Source organism: Hyperolius riggenbachi, chromosome 5 (genome assembly GCF_040937935.1).
Source record: "Hyperolius riggenbachi isolate aHypRig1 chromosome 5, aHypRig1.pri, whole genome shotgun sequence".
Classification (NCBI taxonomy): Eukaryota; Metazoa; Chordata; class Amphibia; order Anura; family Hyperoliidae; genus Hyperolius; species Hyperolius riggenbachi.
In genome coordinates this window covers 16,874,655-16,894,444 of record NC_090650.1, presented here as the reverse complement: position 1 = coordinate 16,894,444, position 19,790 = coordinate 16,874,655, and the positions used below count along the sequence as shown (strand labels likewise).

The 19,790-nt window shown below is 49.3% G+C and overlaps 1 protein-coding gene across 1 annotated transcript in view; it reads right to left on the bottom strand.

Annotated features, from left to right (window-relative positions):
- Positions 1 to 19,790, bottom strand: part of MINDY4 (MINDY lysine 48 deubiquitinase 4) — a 167,868-nt gene that overhangs the window by 143,694 nt on the left and 4,384 nt on the right. The window contains exons 2-5 of the mRNA XM_068235119.1: positions 14,237 to 14,356; positions 12,905 to 13,146; positions 10,166 to 10,406; positions 8,554 to 8,909 (exon numbers count right to left, since the gene is read on the bottom strand). Of these exons, the coding sequence (XP_068091220.1) occupies positions 8,554 to 8,909; positions 10,166 to 10,406; positions 12,905 to 13,146; positions 14,237 to 14,356 (959 nt within the window). The remainder of the gene's footprint in view (positions 1 to 8,553; positions 8,910 to 10,165; positions 10,407 to 12,904; positions 13,147 to 14,236; positions 14,357 to 19,790) is intronic.

The window sequence follows — 19,790 nt, the reverse complement described above, 5'->3', positions numbered from 1 at the left end:
AAGTTGCTTGTGGTACCCAGTGCCTTCCGGGGGCATGTGCTGAAGTCCGCACATGACATTCCCCTGGCAGGGCACTTGGGAATCCACAAGACACTTGACCGTATCCAGGGTCATTTCTACTGGCCCAGGATGCGGATCGATGTGACCAACTATTGCCGCTCATGTACTGTTTGCCAAAAGGTAAAACGGGCTGGGAACCCCCGCAAGGCTCCCTTGTGTCCACTGCCAATCATAGGTGAGCCCTTTCACAGAGTGGCAGTCGACATAATTGGACCATTGCCCACTCCCAGCAGCAGTGGCAAAAGGTACATCCTGACGGTGGTGGATTACGCCACCCGCTATCCTGAGGCCATGGCGCTTTCCTCCCTGAGGGCGGACAAGGTAGCAGACGCGCTACTTAACATTTTCTCCCGAGTCGGGTTCCCTGCGGAGATGCTCTCCGATCAGGGATCCCAGTTTATGTCCGAACTCATGGAGGCCCTGTGCAAAAAGATACACATGACGCACATTGTCTCCAGTCCCTACCACCCGCAGACCAATGGACTGTGTGAACGGTTCAACGGGACGCTGAAGCAAATGCTGACCACGTTTGTTGAGTCGCAAGGTGGGGACTGGGAACGATACCTGCCTCATCTGTTGTTTGCGTACAGGGAGGTGCCGCAGGAGTCAACCGGGTTTTCCCCGTTTGAACTCCTGTATGGGAGGAATGTCCGAGGACCCTTACAATTGATGCGGGAGACATGGGAGGGCAAGGGCGACCCCACTGATGTCTCCGTGGTCGATTACGTCCTCAAGTTCAGGGACAAAATGGAGTCCCTGTCCGCAGTAGTGACCAACAACCTGGCCCAGGCTCAGGCCAAACAAAAAGCATGGTACGACCGCACTGCTGGAGAGCGGTCATTTGATGTGGGTGACAAGGTATATGCCCTTCTTCCCGTGAGGCAGAACAAGCTGCAAGCAGCCTGGGAGGGGCCTTTTACTGTAGTGCAGCGGTTAAACCCTCTGACGTATCTAGTGAACATGGGGGGCAGAAAGCAGAAGAGCTTTCATGTAAACATGCTGAAGGCCCACCATGACAGGACCCAGTATGCGCTGCCAGTGTGCAGCCGGTTAGAGCAGGGAGAGGCAGACCCCCTGTTAGACCTGCTGGCTGACGTACGAGATGTGGACGGCGACCTAAACGTCAATCCACAGCTCGCCTCAGCCCAGCAAGAGCAGTTACAGAAGGTGCTGGGCCAGTACCAGCACACCTTCTCCGGTATCCCGGGGCGGACCAGTATGGCGGTGCATGGGGTAGATACAGGTACCCATCCCCCCATCAGGCAATCCGCTTACCGTGTCTCTCCCGAGGTACAGGCGGACATGCAGAAGGAGGTGAGGGAGATGCTGGAGTTAGGGGTGGTTCAAAAGTCCAGTAGTGCCTGGGCAGCCCCTGTTGTCCTGGTCCCCAAGAAGGACCAGACAACTCGGTTCTGCGTAGACTACAGGAAACTGAACGCCATCACCACTACAGACGCCTACCCCATGCCTCGCATTGATGAGCTGCTAGATACACTGGCATCAGCCAGGTACCTATCAATCATGGATCTGAGCCGGGGGTATTGGCAGATACCACTTGCACCTGACGCGAGGCAAAAGTCGGCCTTCATCACCCCTTTCGGCCTCTTCGAGTTCACGATGATGCCCTTTGGGATGAAGAACGCCCCCGCCACGTTTCAGCGGGCCGTGAACGACCTGCTAGAGGGAATGCAAAGGTTCGCTGTAGCGTATCTGGATGACATTGCGGTGTTCAGCCCCACCTGGGAAGAACACCTCAAACACCTGTCCCAGGTACTAGAGAGGCTGGCCATGGCCAATCTGACGGTTAAACCGAGTAAGTGTCAGATTGGCATGACCGAGGTGCAGTACTTAGGTCACCGGGTGGGGGGTAACACCCTGAAACCTGACACGGGAAAGGTGGACGCCATCCTGGCATGGCCTCGACCTATCACGAAAAAGCAGGTCCAGGCGTTCCTGGGGACCGCCGGCTACTATAGGAAATTTGTTCCCGCCTATAGTACACTGGCGAAGCCCCTGACCGATGCCACTAGCAAGAAGCACCCCAAGGTTGTTAGCTGGACCCCCGCTTGCGAGAATGCCTTCCAGGCCTTGAAGCAGGCCCTCGCAAGCGCCCCTGTGCTTCAGGCCCCAGACTTCAGTCGTCGGTTTGTGGTGCAAACCGATGCCTCTGACTACGGTCTCGGCGCAGTCCTCAGCCAGGTGGATGGAAAGGGGGATGAACACCCTATCCTCTACCTGAGCCGGAAGCTCCTGCCCCGAGAGGTAGCCTACTCCACAACTGAAAAGGAGTGCCTGGCGATCGTGTGGGCCCTACAGAAACTGCAGTCGTATCTGTACGGCCGCTCCTTCACGATCGTCACTGATCACAATCCCCTGAGTTGGCTAAACCGTACTGCTGGAACCAACGGCAAGCTCCTACGGTGGAGCCTGTCATTGCAGCAGTACGACTTTACGATCCAACACAAAGCAGGCAGCCGACACCAAAACGCTGATGGGCTGTCGCGGTGTCAGGGGGAACCCGACCCAACAGCGCCAATAGCTGCTACGGAAGGCGTCCTGTTGACACCTCCCTGAGCAGAGCTCGGGAAGGGGGAGGTGTGACGCCGGGCGACGCCCAGTCGTCCGAGGATTCGCGGCCGATTGTCCGATCGCAACCGTGATCGGAAAACTGACATTCTTTATTTTTAAAATAGAAGTTTTTCCTTCCTGCCTTCCCCCCCCCTTTTGCCATGAGGGCTGAATGGGCCTGCGTTAGCATATGGCTAAAGCAACCTGGTTTAGCAAGAAATCCTGTTAAGGCTCCCGGAAAAGCTCTGGTGACACTAATGTGCTAATTGGGCAGAGCTGAAATACCAACAGAGTCTATTCAACAGGGGAAGCTAGCACAGCATGAGGTCTATTGACACCTACATTCCTCCCAGTCTTGACGGCACCGACTAAACTGAGTATGGAATGCATGGTGTTGATAACTTTGTCACATTTTGCAAATACCATCCATGGGAGGAATATGAAAATTACATAATTTTGTTTCCCTAATTCTGTAGAATATGGTGATACTAGACATAGCCAGGTAACCCGAGCAGGGGCTGAGATATGAATAATGGGGTCCCCGTGCGCCCCAAATATTGCAAGTTTGATGTCCTATGAACGTGTATTCTCAGCCCAATCTGAATATGAAATCGGTTTGCATGTGCGACAAAACCCCGGCGGGGTATGAAATTGGACATATTTTGTGGATGGCTGGAAGTTCCTCCCCTGAGAACTCACTGCCTGACACGCCCCTGGGCTGAGCTTGAGACTCCGCCCAGAAATGTCAGTGCTCAAAACTGATTGCATGAGGACCCCCAGCCAATTCCCCCACTTTCCATCATACCGAAAAGACTGCCACTGCTTGGGGAAATAGCAGTGGCCATCTTGCAGGCGGAGCAACGGCCATGTGGTTCGGCCATATTGCGAACTAACTGCAACAAAGGAACTTTGTCTTTTCCCGAACGGACTTTCCACAGAATCATAAGTATTCGTTCTTTTTATCCCTTTTTCTTTTATGTACTGTGTTATCACTGTCTCTCATCGTTTAATTGTTCACGATTGTCTGAATATATTAATTATTTATATTGTAACAAATAAAGGCTTTTTAAAAGGTCTTTACCTCTCAGTAAAACCTTCTATTCAGTATACACAGACGAGACCTAAACTTCCGAAGGGACGCTACTGTTTTGATAGATAGATAGGAATTGCACAGTTTTAACCGGTTGTTTGTTTCACAGGTCTATAGCCAGTTAGCAGTTATCTCTGGGCTGATAGAAAACAGAGATGGTGGCAAATCTACCCCTGGGTTGGAGTAAAAGTGTATTTTCGTAACCTCACAGGCTCCCTACTGCGTCGTGACGCTCAAACTCCGCCAATTCTACGCAGATTGCGTCCATAGCTCTCAATCTGTGTGCTAGAATCGGATCGGACGGTTTTGCGTGTTCACGGCCAGTGGGGCTCTTGTGACACATGGCTCCTGGGCTGCTCTCCGACACTTCCTGTGAGCGAGCAATCTCAGCCACACAGCTCCCGAGCTGCTCTCCGGCTCTTCCTCTGAGTGATCTCAGCCACATGGCCCCTGAGCTGCTCTCCGACACTTCCTGTGAGCGAGCGATCTCAGCCACACAGCTTCCGGGCTGCTCTCTGGCACTTCCTGTGGGCGAGTGATCTCAGCCACATGGCTCCCGGGCTGCTCTCCGGCACTTCCTGTGAGCGAGTGATCTCAGCCACACAGCGCCCGGGCTGCTCTCTGGCACTTCCTGTGGGCGAGTGATCTCAGCCACATGGCTCCCGGGCTGTTCTCCGGCACTTCCTGTGAGCGAGTGATCTCAGCCACACAGCTCCCGGGCTGCTCTCCGGCACTTCCTGTGAGTGAGTGATCTCAGCCACACGGCTCCTGGGCTGCTCTCCGGCACTTCCTGTGGGCGAGTGATCTCAGCCACACAGCTCCCGGGCTGCTCTCTGGCACTTCCTGTGAGCGAGTGATCTCAGGCACACAGCTCCCGGGCTGCTCTCTAACACTTCCTGTGGGCGAGTGATCTCAGCCACACGGCTCCCGAGCTGCTCCCCGATACTTCCTGTGAGTGAGCGATCTCAGCCACACAGCTCCCGGGCTGCTCTCCGGCACTTCCTGTGAGCGAGTGATCTCAGGCACACAGCTCCCGGGCTGCTCTCTGGCACTTCCTGTGGGCGAGTGATCTCAGCCACAGGCTCCTGAGCTGCTCCCCGATACTTCCTGTTAGCGAGTGATCTCAGGCACACGGCTCCTGGGCTGCTCTCCAACACTTCCTGCGAGTGAGTGATCTCAGCCACACGACTCCTGAGCTGCTCTCCGACACTTCCTGTGAGTGAGCGATCTCAGCCACACAGCTCCCGGGCTGCTCTCTGGCACTTCCTTTGAGCGAGTGATCTCAGGCACACAGCTCCCGGGCTGCTCTCTGGCACTTCCTGTGGGCGAGTGATCTCAGCCACAGGCTCCTGAGCTGCTCCCCGATACTTCCTGTGAGCGAGTGATCTCAGGCACACGGCTCCTGGGCTGCTCTCCGACACTTCCTGCGAGTGAGTGATCTCAGCCACACGACTCCTGAGCTGCTCTCCGACACTTCCTGTGAGTGAGCGATCTCAGCCACACAGCTCCCGGGCTGCTCTCCGACACTTCCTGTGAGTGAGTGATCTCAGCCACACAGCTCCCGGGCTGCTCTCCAGCACTTCCTGGGAGCGAGTGATCTCAGCCACATGGTCCCTGGGCTGCTCTCCGGCACTTCCTGTGAGCGAGTGATCTCAGGCACACGGCTCCTGAGCTGCTCTCCGACACTTCCTGTGAGTGAGTGATCTCAGCCACACGGCTCCTGGGCTGCTCTCCGGCACTTCCTTTGAGTGAGCGATCTCAGCCACACGACTCCTGAGCTGCTCTCTGACACTTCCTGTGAGTGATCTCAGCCACATGGCTCCCGGGCTGCTCTCCAGCACTTCCTGTGAGCGAGCGATCTCAGCCACACGGCTCCTGGGCTGCTCTCCGGCACTTCCTGCGAGTGAGCGATCTCAGCCACATGACTCCTGGGCTGCTCTCCGACACTTCCTGTGAGCGAGTGATCTCAGGCACACGGCTCCTTAGCTGCTCTCTGACACTTCCTGCGAGTGAGCGATCTCAGCCACACAGCTCCCGGGCTGCTCTTCCTGTGAGTGAGTGATCTCAGCCACACGACTCCTGAGCTGCTCTCCAGCACTTCCTGTGAGTAAGTGCTCTCAGCCACACGGCTCCTGGGCTGCTCTCCGGAACTTCCTTCGAGCGAGCGATCTCAGCCACACGACTGCTCTGACACTTCCTGTGAGTGATCTCAGCCACATGGCTCCCGGGCTGCTCTCCGACATTTCCTGTGAGCATTGAGCAAGCGATCTCAGCCACACAGCTCCCGGGCTGCTCTCCGACACTTCCTGTGAGCATTGAGCAAGCGATCTCAGCCACACAGCTCCCGGGCTGCTCGCCGGCACTTCCTGTGAGCGAGTGCCTCTGGTTCATGACACTGCACTGAGAGACTGTGTGTCTCTCGGAGCGTGCAGAGAAGCGGGGGAGTGGTGGGGGCGTGGCCAGAGAGAGCTGCCCAATGGCGGCTCTGGAAACCCTGCAGGGAATCCCTCTCCCTGTGTTTACCTCAGAGATAGCAACAAATATTTACGCTAATCTTGGGGGGCTATAGCGCGTCAGTGGGGGGGGGCAGAGAACGGCGGTGTGGGGACACAGAGGTATGTTATGGGGCAGAGAACATGCCTGTGTCTCATCTGCCCCTCTCGGGTTATCTTTAAAAGGAAATAAATATGGCGGATTTCATATCCCTCTCACCTCAGAGTGACCATAATTATGCAGACCTAAAGCACACCTGAAGTAAGAGACATATGGAGGCTGCCATATGTATTTCCTTGTAAACAATACCAGATGCCTGTCTGTCCTGCTGATCTCTTTGGCTGCAGTAGTGTCTAAATTACACCTCTGAAACAAGGATACAGCTAATCCGGTCACACTTCAGACAGAAACACGTGATCTGCTGCATGCTTGTTCAGGGGCTAAATGTATTAGATGCGGTGGCTGGATAGTGTAATGGTTAAGGGCTCTGCCTCTGACACGCCTCTGACACAGGAGACCAGGGTTCGAATCTCGGCTCTGCCTGTTCAGTAAGCCAGCACCTATTCAGTAGGAGACCTTGGGCAAGACTCCCTAACACTGCTACTGCCTATAGAGCGTGCCCTAGTGGCTGCAGCTCTGGCGCTTTGAGTCCACCAGGAGAAAAGTGCGATATAAATGTTATTTGTCTTTTCTTGTCAATCTGCACTGTTTAAACAATTGCACATGGGAAAAGAGCCAATCACATGCACTACCTGACAATTAGGCCCGTTCACATCTAAAAATGCAAAACACTAGTGCTTAGCGCTAGCGTTTCGTGCAAGGGATTTTATCCCTATTAATGTGGTAAAAATCACTGGACACTTCCGCGATCTCAGAGCGATCACAGTCATCTCTTTATAAGGAGCTTTATCGCACCAGAATTGCTCCATAAGTTCTGCAGGAAACGCGTTTGTGATTGGCGTTAATCACACAATACCCGCGATCTGCGCCAATCGCGGCAGTGAGATCACTGCCATAGGGTAGAATAGCAATAGCGATTTGCCGATTAGTGGGAATCGCCCGCTAACCGCCCTAGTGTGAATGGGCTCTTAGGATTTGCCCAATTTCAAGCTGAAATACAATTTGCTTGCAAGCCAGAATTCTTCGCATTTCACTGACCATCTCTAGTCTGTACCATGAATAATACCAAAGCAGAGACACCGACGGGGCTTGCTGTGTCTTGAAACCTGCACTAGTGCTGCCATCTGGTGTTCATTTGGAATATCCACAATGCCAGAGCAACTGCTAACGCTGGCTGTTACACACAGAACAACGCTGCCATCTAGTGTTCATCAACAGCAGCAAACAATGTGCACAAAGCATACCTGTAATCAGCACACAACAAAAAAATAGATACCTTAGTAGGTGGAAGACTTTATAGAACAGGACTTGGACACAGGTTCACTTTAAAGGAGAACGGTAGTGAGAGGGATATGGAGGCTGCCATATTTATTTCATTTTAAGCAATACCAGTTGCCTGGCAGTCCCGTTGATTCTCTGCCTCTAATACTTTTAGCCATAGCCCCTGAACAAGCATGCAGCAGATCAGGTGTTTCTGACATTATTGTCAGATCTGACAAGATTAGCTGCATGGTGTGATTCAGACACTACTGCAGGCAAATAGCTCAGCAGCACTGCCAGGCAACCGGTAAAAAGAAAAACAGAAAAAAAAGTTTTTCAAAAAATTACATAAGTAGTTACATTAGCGACTCAGATTTTTTTTTTTATATATGTATGTCATGGGGGTATATTACTTTTATTTTACACAAAAAAGGGGGGGGGGGGTTGTAATTATTAGCTGCATACAAATACATCCATTTCCAGATAATATACTTTTACCATACATTGTGCTAGGAACATAATTTAAATGTTGTGGTAGCCGGGACTAATGGGCAAATACAATGTGCGGGTTTCATATATAATAGCATTGCTTATTCTAAAACTGTAGTGGATGGAAGTGGAGAAATAGTGCATTTTTTCCTTGTTTTCCCTATAAAATACATTGAAAATAAAGTAATTACCGAAAACAAGTATCGCCCACAAGAAAGCCAAATTTGTGGCAAAAAAAACAAGATAAAGATTATTTAGGTGTGAGAAGCAGCGATAAAGTTATGGCCAAATGAATGGGAGGAGCGCTGGCTCTTGGCGGTAAGGGTAAAATGTCCTGTGCGCTGAAGTGGTTACATTTTTTTGTAACTAACAGGCAAGGAGAGGGGCCTCAGATCTCTTCATAAAGACACAATCAGTGATGGATTGGAATTGTATTACCGGTGAGGTTCAGTGAATGCATTATCCCGACTTACCTGTTAGCGACGTCGTTCCTCCTCGCTGCTCTCTGCTGCTTGTCCCTCTCTGCTCCCAAGGACAGCTTCAGCTTGAAGTCATTGTACGGATCGGCAGTGCTCTGCGCAGCATCCCCTGCGCTGCTCGGCTGCCTGTCCTGTTTAGTGATGGAGTTCACCGCCAGGCCTCTAGGGGGCGCAGTGTTCAGCAATTTAGCAGAGAATTCCATCCCTAATTGCAGTGCTGGATTTGGCGGACTACAACGTTCAGGCTCCTCCGTCTGCCCAATCGGGCCATTTACTGGGGACTCGTCTTTCGTTTGTGTGGAATAAGGGGTTGCGGAAGAACGTCTCTGCGGTCGCTTTTTCAGTGAGTCCTACAGAGAAGACAGCAGAGCAAATGCTTATCAATATCTACAGCATTTATGCCTCCTGTTAGCAGCCACCATCAGTCCTGTTTTGTGTTCTTCATCTGAAGGCATACAGCTGACCGGACACTGATTACTATGTTAATCACAGTGCCCTTGCAATCGGTAAAACACATGCGCTTATTTTATTTTTAGAAGCCATAGGGAAACATGGACATTTCCTTGCATATCAATTGTCCTTTCAGTTATCACTAAAAGTGACAGATGCAGTGTAAAAGGAGCCTTAAATTGAACCTAAAAAGTAAAATTATTTAAAATAAACACAATGTACCTGCAGATAAACATTATATTCTTACCTCACTGTCAGTTCCTCTCAGAAGATCACCATTTTCTTCTGACAACGATTCCTTCCAGTTCTGACAAGATTTTGTCAGAACTAAAATATATCAGTTGCTGTCAGTTACAACTGAAAGAACAACTGATGACCAAGGTAATGTCTATGTTCCTTTTGGCTCAAGTTGGCGATATTACAGTTGAACAGTGTGCTGACCAGGCAGCTGTTTTGGGGTGACGACCATTTTTAAAATGGAGGAGGGAGAATTCCATTGATCACATCAGACAAACAGGACACGGGAAAGGAGAAAGATTGAGTAGTAGACTGAATGGGAGGGTAAGTAAGACATGTATATGTTTATTTTGACTTTACATTTTCAGTTCAGGTTTGCTTTGAGGTGGCCATACAGTACATCAGGCAACTTATTTATTTATTTAATTATTATAATCGGATGAAAATCAGTGGTGCCAAGAGCATGCCCGATCGACGCTCCGACCAATTTCGCCCGCAACTGGTCGCATGTAATGATTGGACATGCTGCAAGCTGTAGAAGTGACGTGCTCGATGGGGTCCGCGGTGGTAACAGCGTGAGATATCCGGACAAGCGATGAACGCGACAGAACCCATAATGTTGTGCCCCCTAGTGTAAAATTTGCTCCCGGTGCCCCGTGCAGTATACGTCACCTGACGGTGTCTGCCGTTGGCTCAGTGCTCCATACTCCATGCACAATACACGCATCCATGTATACAGCGGCAACCGTATGGGACGTGTATATTTGCATGGAGGACAGTGTGCGGAGCCAGCCACAGACACAGTATACTGCATGGGGCACACATATTACATTAGGGGGTCAGCGCCGGGGCATCGCAAGGCTGCAGTGTGTGCACGGTAATATTACTAATGGTTAGTGAACCGGCGATGCTGACCTACCTCCTGCGAGCTCATGATTGGACCAGACATCATTCCGCGCACAATCCTGCCCGATTTCGGTCTCTGGGGTTCGGTTGCAGCAGTTTTTGCTTCTGCTGGGAGGTCTGGATTCTCTGTCGGCTGCCATTTGACTTCCTTGGAGTTCTTCACCTCGGGGGCAGCTGGAGGGCTGCTGCTCTTCACTGTATTGATGGTCTTCTTATTTCTTGTGTGCACATTAAAGGATAAGCTGTCCTCAGCCCTGTGCAGAAACAGCAGAGAGAACCCATTAAAGAGAACCCGAGGTGGGTTTGAAGAATATTCTCTGCATACAGAGGCTGGATCTGCCTATATAGCCCAGCCTCTGTTGCTATCCCAAACCCCACTAAGGTCCCCCTGCACTCTGCAATCCCTCATAAATCACAGCCACGCTGCTGACAAACAGCTTGTCAGAGCTGGCTGTGTTTATCTCTATAGTGTCAGTTTGCTGCTCTCCCCGCCTCCTGCAGAACTCCAGTCCCCGCCTGCATCCCTTCCCTCCCTGCTGATTGGAGGGAAGGGACGGGGGCAGGGACCGGAGCTATGCAGGAGGCGGGGGAGCAGCTGAGACTGACACTACAGATGTAAACACAGCCTCACAGCATGGCTGTGATTTATGATTGATTTCAGAGTGCAGGGAGACCTTAGGGGGGTTTGGGATAGCAACAAAGGCTGGGCTGTATAGGCAGATCCAGCCTCTGTATGCAGATAACATTCTTTAAACACACCTCGGGTTCTCTTTAATAACACATAAAGGAGATCTCTGTTAATTTACAGTAAGGGTTGGTTCACACTTGTGCGGATGCAGAATGGAAACGGTAAGCCCATCCGTGAGGTGGATGCATTCCGTCCATTCTGCATGCAACAAATGTTACCGTCCGTTCCGTGCCCGCACATCGGCAGCATCCACCACGTCGGCCCGTACGCATCGCCGGTCATTTGTCCCGCCGCCGCTCGGTCCCGGAGGCTAGCAGATGCATGCTGCTCTCCATAGGCTGCAGCAGGCCAATTCTCCATAGCAACTGGGAGAATTTTCATGAACCAATGAGAATTCTCCCTGTTGCTGAGTATTCCCATTGGTCTTTTGCAGCCCAATGGAGATCCCCCAGCCACCGGGCTGTTCAGAAGGGACTGAGCGGCAGGACGCACAAGTATGACATCACTGCAGTGACGGCATGCATGCGACACAGATGTGACGACTATCCTAGTGAGAATGGACAGTGTCTTCTCATAGGCTTTCAATGGACACGTTTTGTGCCAAGTCCGGACTATGCGCTCCGTCTTGCGTTCCGCGGCACAGGGATCCGTGTATGATCCGTGCTTTGAACAAGTGGGAGCGGATCCTATCTTTAGAGCATTGTATATTGTAAAACAGCTGCTTCCCCCGGTAGGCAGTAAATTAACATTCACAACCTGTCCCTGAGCCCAGGGTGCATCTTACAGTGTCTCCACCCAGAGAGAGGACCAATCAGAGGGATTTCCAGTCACATGACCCCTGCAGTCCCCTGCCCCCGGAGAGAGGACCAATCAGAGGGATTTCCAGTCACATGACCCCTACAGTCCCCTGTCCCCGGAGAGAGGACCAATCAGAGGGATTTCCAGTCACATGACCCCTGCAGTCCCCTGCCCCCGGAGAGAGGACCAATCAGAGGGATTTCCAGTCACATGACCCCTGCAGTCCCCTGCCCCCAGAGAGAGGACCAATCAGAGGGATTTCCAGTCACATGACCCCTGCAGTCCCCTGCCCCCGGAGAGAGGACCAATTAGAGGGATTTCCAGTCACATGACCCCTGCAGTCACCTGCCCCAGGGGAGAGGACCAATCAGAGGGATTTCCAGTCACATGACCCCTGCAGTCACCTGCCCCCAGAGAGAGGACCAATCAGAGGGATTTCCAGTCACATGACCCCTGCAGTCCCCTGCCCCCGGAGAGAGGACCAATCAGAGGGATTTCCAGTCACATGACCCCTGCAGTCCCCTGCCCCCGGAGAGAGGACCAATCAGAGGGATTTCCAGTAACCAAAAGCAACCCTTTCCTGAGCATTTCATTTTAACCTGTTCCGGACTGTGTTGGTTGAAATCTACATCCTGTTAGTGGCCGATTCCTTCTGACAGGACGTAGATTTCAGCTTCCCCGCTGCTACCGCTGATCATGTCGCTCTCTCGCCACTGCAGCTTACCTGCCCTGCCATCAGAGCTCTGTGAGCCAGTCAGGAGCCGATTTTATTGGCTCACATTGATCACTGGGTCAGGAGCCAATTAAATCAGCTTCTGACCATCTCACCGAGCTCTGCTGTCATAGAGATGGCAGAGCGGGTGGACTGAAGCCAAAGCAGCGATTTGGTGCGACGTGCCCACTGCACCAATAAACGTCGGCGGCCCGCATATAGAATAGCAGTGCTGACCCCATCCACATACTGTAGAAGCCAGCGAGCAGTCATTCCCTGGCTTCCAATACTGCATCAGGTGACACTGCTGTCCAACTGGAGGGCAGGTTGTCACCTGGGTATGCTTCACTGCCTGGTGCACAAAGAGGTTCTTCAGCTGCCCCATGACTGAACGGCTGCTGCTGGGAGCTCTCCTCCGGGCATGATTGGGGGAATCAATACCTAGATTCAATGTCATGTTTTTCAACACTTTATGTATGTTCCGGCCCCCCAGCATTCTGACCTCGGCCTTTGTCCCAAAAAGTTAGGGGACCCCTGCTCCAGGATGACGTTACCTGCGGGTCTCGGTGCGGCTCGTCTCAGACACGGCAGAGCTGGCACCGGTCTCATCATCGGAGATGTCGCACACATCCAGAGCCGAGCTGGCCGCCTCCTTTCTGGCGTGCCCGCGGATAAACAGCATAGGGGGCTCCGCCGCACGCTCAGCCGCCATCTTCACCTTCTTATTCAGCCCCGAGAGCTCGAGGAAATGCTTAGCGATGACTTCCAGCAGCGTTTTCAGGGGCTTCTCCACCAACTGTCACAGCAAAGTCACAAGAAATAAAACTTAGAGGCAACTGGAAAAATAAATATATTACTGGGTGCCCAAAATTATGAACTCATCCAAAAGTAATGTTTCCTTTATAAAAGAGAAACCGTGACCAAGAATTGAACTTCATCCCAATCAGTAGCTGATACCCCCTTTCCCATGAGAAATCTATTCCTTTTCTCAAATAGATCATCAGGGGGCGCTGTATGACTGATATTGTGGTGAAACCCCTCCCACAGGAAACTGTGAGGACCATGGTCCTGGCAGTTTCCTGTCTGTGAACCTCATTGCATTGTGGGAAATAAAGCAATAAAGCAAGCAGCATCTCCTTCCAGTGACAAAGTGATAAATGTCAGAATGTAAATCAGGGATGTAAAATATTTTACAATGGGCAAACACTGACTAAATCATTTATACATCATTATTGTAAAAACAAAGCACTTTTTTATTACATTATTTTCACTGGAGTTCCTCTGAATTAGCCTGAATTATTCACTGGCTTCTTACATGAAATTCCAGGATTCTCCATCACAAGTTCTTAGCTACGCTCCTGCCAGGTTTAGAAACAGGAATAATTACAAATCAGGCCTCCCTGTAGATTATTCCTGGAGGCCCAGCCCTAGGAAGTACAGTGTCCCGCTCCTCTGGCAATCAACGGCCAAGGCAACGTACAGCTGGCCATGTGGGCAGGACGGAAATCCATCGAAAATCCATCGAATCCACTATTCACCCAGATTATTATTGTCCACGGATATCTTTGTAAGTACCGGGATTTACTAATGCTGGGAATACACGATGAGATTTTTCAGAAGATTTACTGTCCGATCGATTTCCATTCACTTCTTTGAGAAATCGATCAGAAAAAATGTTTAATATCAGGTCGGATCTGTCGGAAACTATCCATCGACCATCTACTATCAGCCAAAAAATTCTCATGGTGTACTCCCAGCATAAGATGTCAGTTTTCTGGTATACTCCTGCACCCTTTTCTCTCCTTGTCATTTACACATCATATACGCAAGAAGCACCAAAACACTACAGCAATAATGACTGGTAAAGCCAGTGACATTTCACATACCTTATTCTCCTTATATAGGGAGTCCAGGTGTAACACACTCCTCAGCTCATTCCTGTTAGTTATACTCTGCCGAGTGCGGGGCAACTCCTCGTCCAGGGCTAGACTTGTCCTTTTCAAACCCTTAAAGAAAGTATAGAACATCATCAGTCAGGACATTAGACTATGACTATGGTAGGATTAGATTGTGAGCTCCTCTGAGGACAGTCAGTGGCATGACTATGTACTCTGTAATGTGCTGCAGAAGATGTCAGTGCTATATAAATACATAATAATAATATGGTAAGACATTATACTATGACTATGGCAGGATTAGATTGTGAGCTCCTCTGAGGACAGTCAGTGACATGACTATGTGCTCTGTAATGTGCTGCGGAAGATGTCAGTGCTATATAAATACATAATAATAATATGGTAGGACATTAGACTATGACTATGGTAGGATTAGAGTGTGAGCTCCTCTGAGGACAGTCAGTGACATGACTATGTACTCTGTAATGTGCTGCAGGAGATGTCAGTGCTATATAAATACATAATAATAATATGGTAGGACATTAGACTATGACTATGGTAGGATTAGATTATGAGCTCCTCTGAGGACAGTCAGTGACATGACTATGTACTCTGTAATGTGCTGCAGAAGATGTCAGTGCTATATAAATACATAATAATAATATGGTAAGACATTAGACTATGACTGTGGAAGGATTAGACTGTGAGCTCCTCTGAGGACAGTCAGTGACATGACTATGTACTCTGTAATGTGCTGCAGAAGATGTCAGTGCTATATAAATACATAATAAAAATATGGTAGGACATTAGGCTATGACTGTGGAAGGATTAGACTGTGAGCTCCTCTGAGGACAGTCAGTGACATGACTATGTACTCTGTGAAGTGCTGCAGAAGATGTCAGTGCTATATAAATACATAATGATAATATGGTAGGACATCAGACTATGACTATAGTAGGATTAGACTGTGAGCTCCTCTGAGGACAGTCAGTGACATGACTATGTACTCTGTAATGTGCTGCAGAAGATGCCAGTGCTATATAAATACATAATAATAATATGGTAGGACATTACACTATGACTATGGCAGGATTAGAGTGTGAGCTCCTCTGAGGACAGTCAGTGACATGACTATGTACTCTGCAAAGTGCTGCAGAAGATGTCAGTGCTATAGAAATACATAATAATAATATGGTAGGACATTAGACTATGACTATGGTAGGATTAGATTGTGAGCTCCTCTGAGAACAGCCAGGCACATGACTATGTACTCTGTTAAGTGCTGCAGAAGATGTCAGTGCTATAGAAATATATAATGATAATATGGTAGGACATTAGACTATGACTATAGTAGGGATTAGATTGTGAGCTCCTGTGAGGACAGTCAGTGACATGACTATGTACTCTGTAATGTGCTGCAGAAGATAACAGTGCTATATAAATACATAATAATAATAATATGGTAGGACATTAGACTATGGTAGGATTAGAGTGTGAGCTCCTCTGAGGTGGTATATAAATACAGAATAACAATCAAACTATACTTAGAGAGAAGGATGAACACATACAGTCAGATCTCATACACAGACATTGGATACATGTGTAATAACAGTTACTAAATGTCATCAGGCAGGGTTGTATAGACCAGGGGTGCTCACACTTTTTGGCTCACAAGCTACTTTCAAATTTGCCAAGGCCAGGAGATCTACCGATGTTTCAAATGCTAAGCTTACCTCCCCCTGTATAGGTAGTTATGTATAGGTGCCTTCAGTATAGGTTAGCTAGATATAGGTACCATCAGTATAGGTTAGTTAGGTATAGGTGCCATCAGTATAGGTTAGTTAGGTATAGGTGCCATCAGTGTAGGTTAGCTAGGTATAGGTGTCTTTAGTATAGGTTAGCTAGGTATAGGTGCCTTCAGTATAGGTTAGCTAGGTATAGGTGTCTTCAGTATAGGATAGCTAGGTATAGGTGCCTTCAGTATAGGTTAGCTAGGTATAGGTGCCTTCATTATAGGATAGCTAGGTATAAGTGCCATCAGTACAGGTTAGCTAGGTATATATGCCATCAGTATAGGTTAGCTAGGTATAAGTGCCATCAGTATAGGTTAGCTAGGTATAGGTGCCTTCATTATAGGATAGCTAGGTATATATGCCATCAGTATAGGTTAGCTAGGTATAGGTGCCATCAGTATAGGATAGCTAGGTACATGTGCCTTCAGTATAGGTTCACTTACCTAGTTATCACTTACCTCCCTCCAGCTCCAGCGGTGGTGTCTGCGGCTTGTCCTGGTCTCCACTCCCTCTAGTGGGCAAAGGGGCGAAGGGTAGTGTGCGTGGATGTGTTGTGCCCAGCGCCGCCCCCAGCCATGACATCGCGGAAGCGCTGCCTCTCTCCTCCCCTGCTTTCCTATTGGCCAGCGGCAAAATTTGATGGGACGCGGCCAAGAGGCCGTGATCTACCGGTAGATTGCAATCGACCTATTGGACAGCCCTGGTATAGCCACTAGAGGGACAGTGCATTCAGCAGCTGATGCGAGAGTAACAGCAGTGTTCTTCCCAGGCTCATTTAGCCAGCTGCTCCACCCGGCTAGTTTTGGTGAGCACCCGGCTGTTATCAGCTGACCTCCTCCTCTGCTGTAAGTTGCGAACAGAAGCACCAGTCCTGCAATCTCTTATCTTGCCCCACCCGGCTACTTTTTCATGCCACCCGGCTGGAAAAAGATTCTGTGGAGAACACTAACAGCATTTAACAACACGCTATTCCTATATTATAAATTTCCTTCCCTTTCTCCACCTGCTGGACTCTTCTACTAATCCAGTGGCTGAGCTGGAGGGAGGATGTGTGCAGTGCTCACTGCTGTGCACGTTTGTTTACAGCATGCAGAGGGCGCTCCAGGACACATGATGCAGAACAGTGTTTATGTGACATAATGAGATAGACATGTGTATGTACAGTGCCTAGCACACAGATAACTATGCTGTGTTCCTTTTTTTCTTTCTCTGCCTGAAAGAGTTAAATATCAGGTATGTAAGTGGCTGACTCAGTCCTGACTCAGACAGGAAGTGACCACAGTGTGACCCTCACTGATAAGAAATTCCCCTTTTTTACCTCTTTCTTGCTCTCAGAAGCCATTTTCTGCTAGGAAAGTGTTTTATAGTTGGAATTTCTTATCAGTGAGGGTCACACTGTAGTCACTTCCTGTCTGAGTCAGGACTGAGTCAGCCACTTACATACCTGATATTTAACTCTTTCAGGCAGAGAAAGAAAAAAAGGAACACAGCATAGTTATCTGTGTGCTAGGCACTGTACATACACATGTCTATCTCATTATGTCACATTTCAGTTGTGGTATCCTTTAAGGTATACCTGAGATGAGGGAATAAGTTCGGTTACTTACCAGGGGCTTCCTCCAGTCCTTGCAGCCTTAACCCTTCAGCAGCCAATTTATGTAGAGACTTGCAAGTGCTCCAGGCCAGTTTATTTTAGCACTTTTTTATTTCTTATTTGTTACATTTCCCTGCTTCTAATTAGTGCTGCTGTAACGCATATTTATAGCCACTTGTCACTAGGGGGCAGTGTGAGACAATAACAGAGGACTTCTACTTTCAGTTTCTATATCCTCTGCTAGCAGAAAGACATCAAAGCATTCCTAGAATTTACAGCACAAGTTCTGCCGACCGAGGTCAAAAGCAATGCACTTATCTCAAATGAGATAATTCCTTTGAAGCTACCAATGGGTTAAAGGTCCCTCGGTTTCCTCCCGGGCCTCTCTAATTGTAAGCAATTGTAGTAGGGGTGGATGAACACCCTGTAGAAAAAGTCACAGGAGACAAAAAACGGGAGCCCAGTAGTGCCTCTTTCCCTTTTACGTCTCTAATTATAACGCTGTGCACCTCCGATTGCCCCCCTAACTGGACCAGTTGCAGGCTACTCGGCATGCAGGACCTTGGCTGTGTGCCTCCTCGATCACGCCCCTATATTAGGAGCCTCCTGTGCATGTGCAGTTCATAAAGACTTTAACTGTGCATGTGCAGAATGCTCCCAGCAATGGTAGTGATCAATTAGAGGGGCCGGGAGGACACAGAGGGACCTATAAGGCTATGGGGGGGCTAGAAGAGACCCCAGGTAAGCAAAATTAAGCTTGTTCCCCCATCTTAGGTTTACTTTAAAGTGTACCAGAGACAAAATAAAAAAGTGTTATACATACCTGGGGCTTCCTCCCATGTGCCCAGATCGCTCCCACGCTGCTGTCCTCCGCTGCCTGCAGCTCCGGTACCGGGTTCCGTTAATTCTGCCAGTCGCTGCCAGTCTGCGCAAGAGAAGTGCGCTCGCTACGTATCTCTCCGGTGGCCACCGGATGCACAAGTATTCACAGCTCCTTCCTGGATCTTATTACAGCATGTGTGCCCCTTTATGAAAGAAAGCTTATGCTGAGAACCCCCTATTGTGAATTACAATTCCCCATCAGATAGACGGGTCAAATAGATATTTCCAACAGGTCCAATCTGATTTCCGAACGGTTTTCTGATCGATTTTGTATACATCGGAAATCAGATTAGACCGGTAGGAAATTATCGAATCCACACGTCTGATGGGAAATTGCATGTTGTGTAGCAGGCATTACAGATTAGTGACCGCAACCAAATTACAGCAAGCCAGCAGTGGCGGTCTATGATGTACCCCGCTGGGTGAGACCAACTAGACTGGCGCCAGGAATCCTTCCGAGGAAAAGCAAGTCCTGCACATCATTCCAGCCTGTGGGGGGCGCTGTTAGGAATCCCCTGGACAAGACTTCAGCAGCTGAGTGTGTCACACACACATATATGTACACACATCAAACACACACACTCTGACACACTGACACACACACATACTGATACTGACACACACACATACTGATACTGACACACACTGATACTGACACACACACTGATACTGACACACACATACTGACACATACACATACTGACATACTGATACTGACACGCATACGGACACACACACACACATATATATGTACACACATCAAACACACACACTCTGACACACTGACACACACACACATACACATACTGACACACACACATACGGACATACACACACATACTGATACTGACACACACACACACACTGATACTGACACACACATACTGACACACAAACATACTGATACTGACACGCATACGGACACGGACACACACACACACACACATAGTGATGTGCGTACACACACACATACTGATACTGACACACACAAACATACTGATACTGACATACTGACACGCACACATACTGACATACACACACATATTGATACACACACACACACACATATACTGATACCGACACACACACACACACACACATACTGATACTGACAGACACACATACTGATACTGACACACACACACACACACACAAACTGTACACACACACACATACATACTGACACACACACACACACTGAAACATGCACACATACTGACATACACATACTGATACTGACACACACATACTCACATATACTGATACCGACACACAC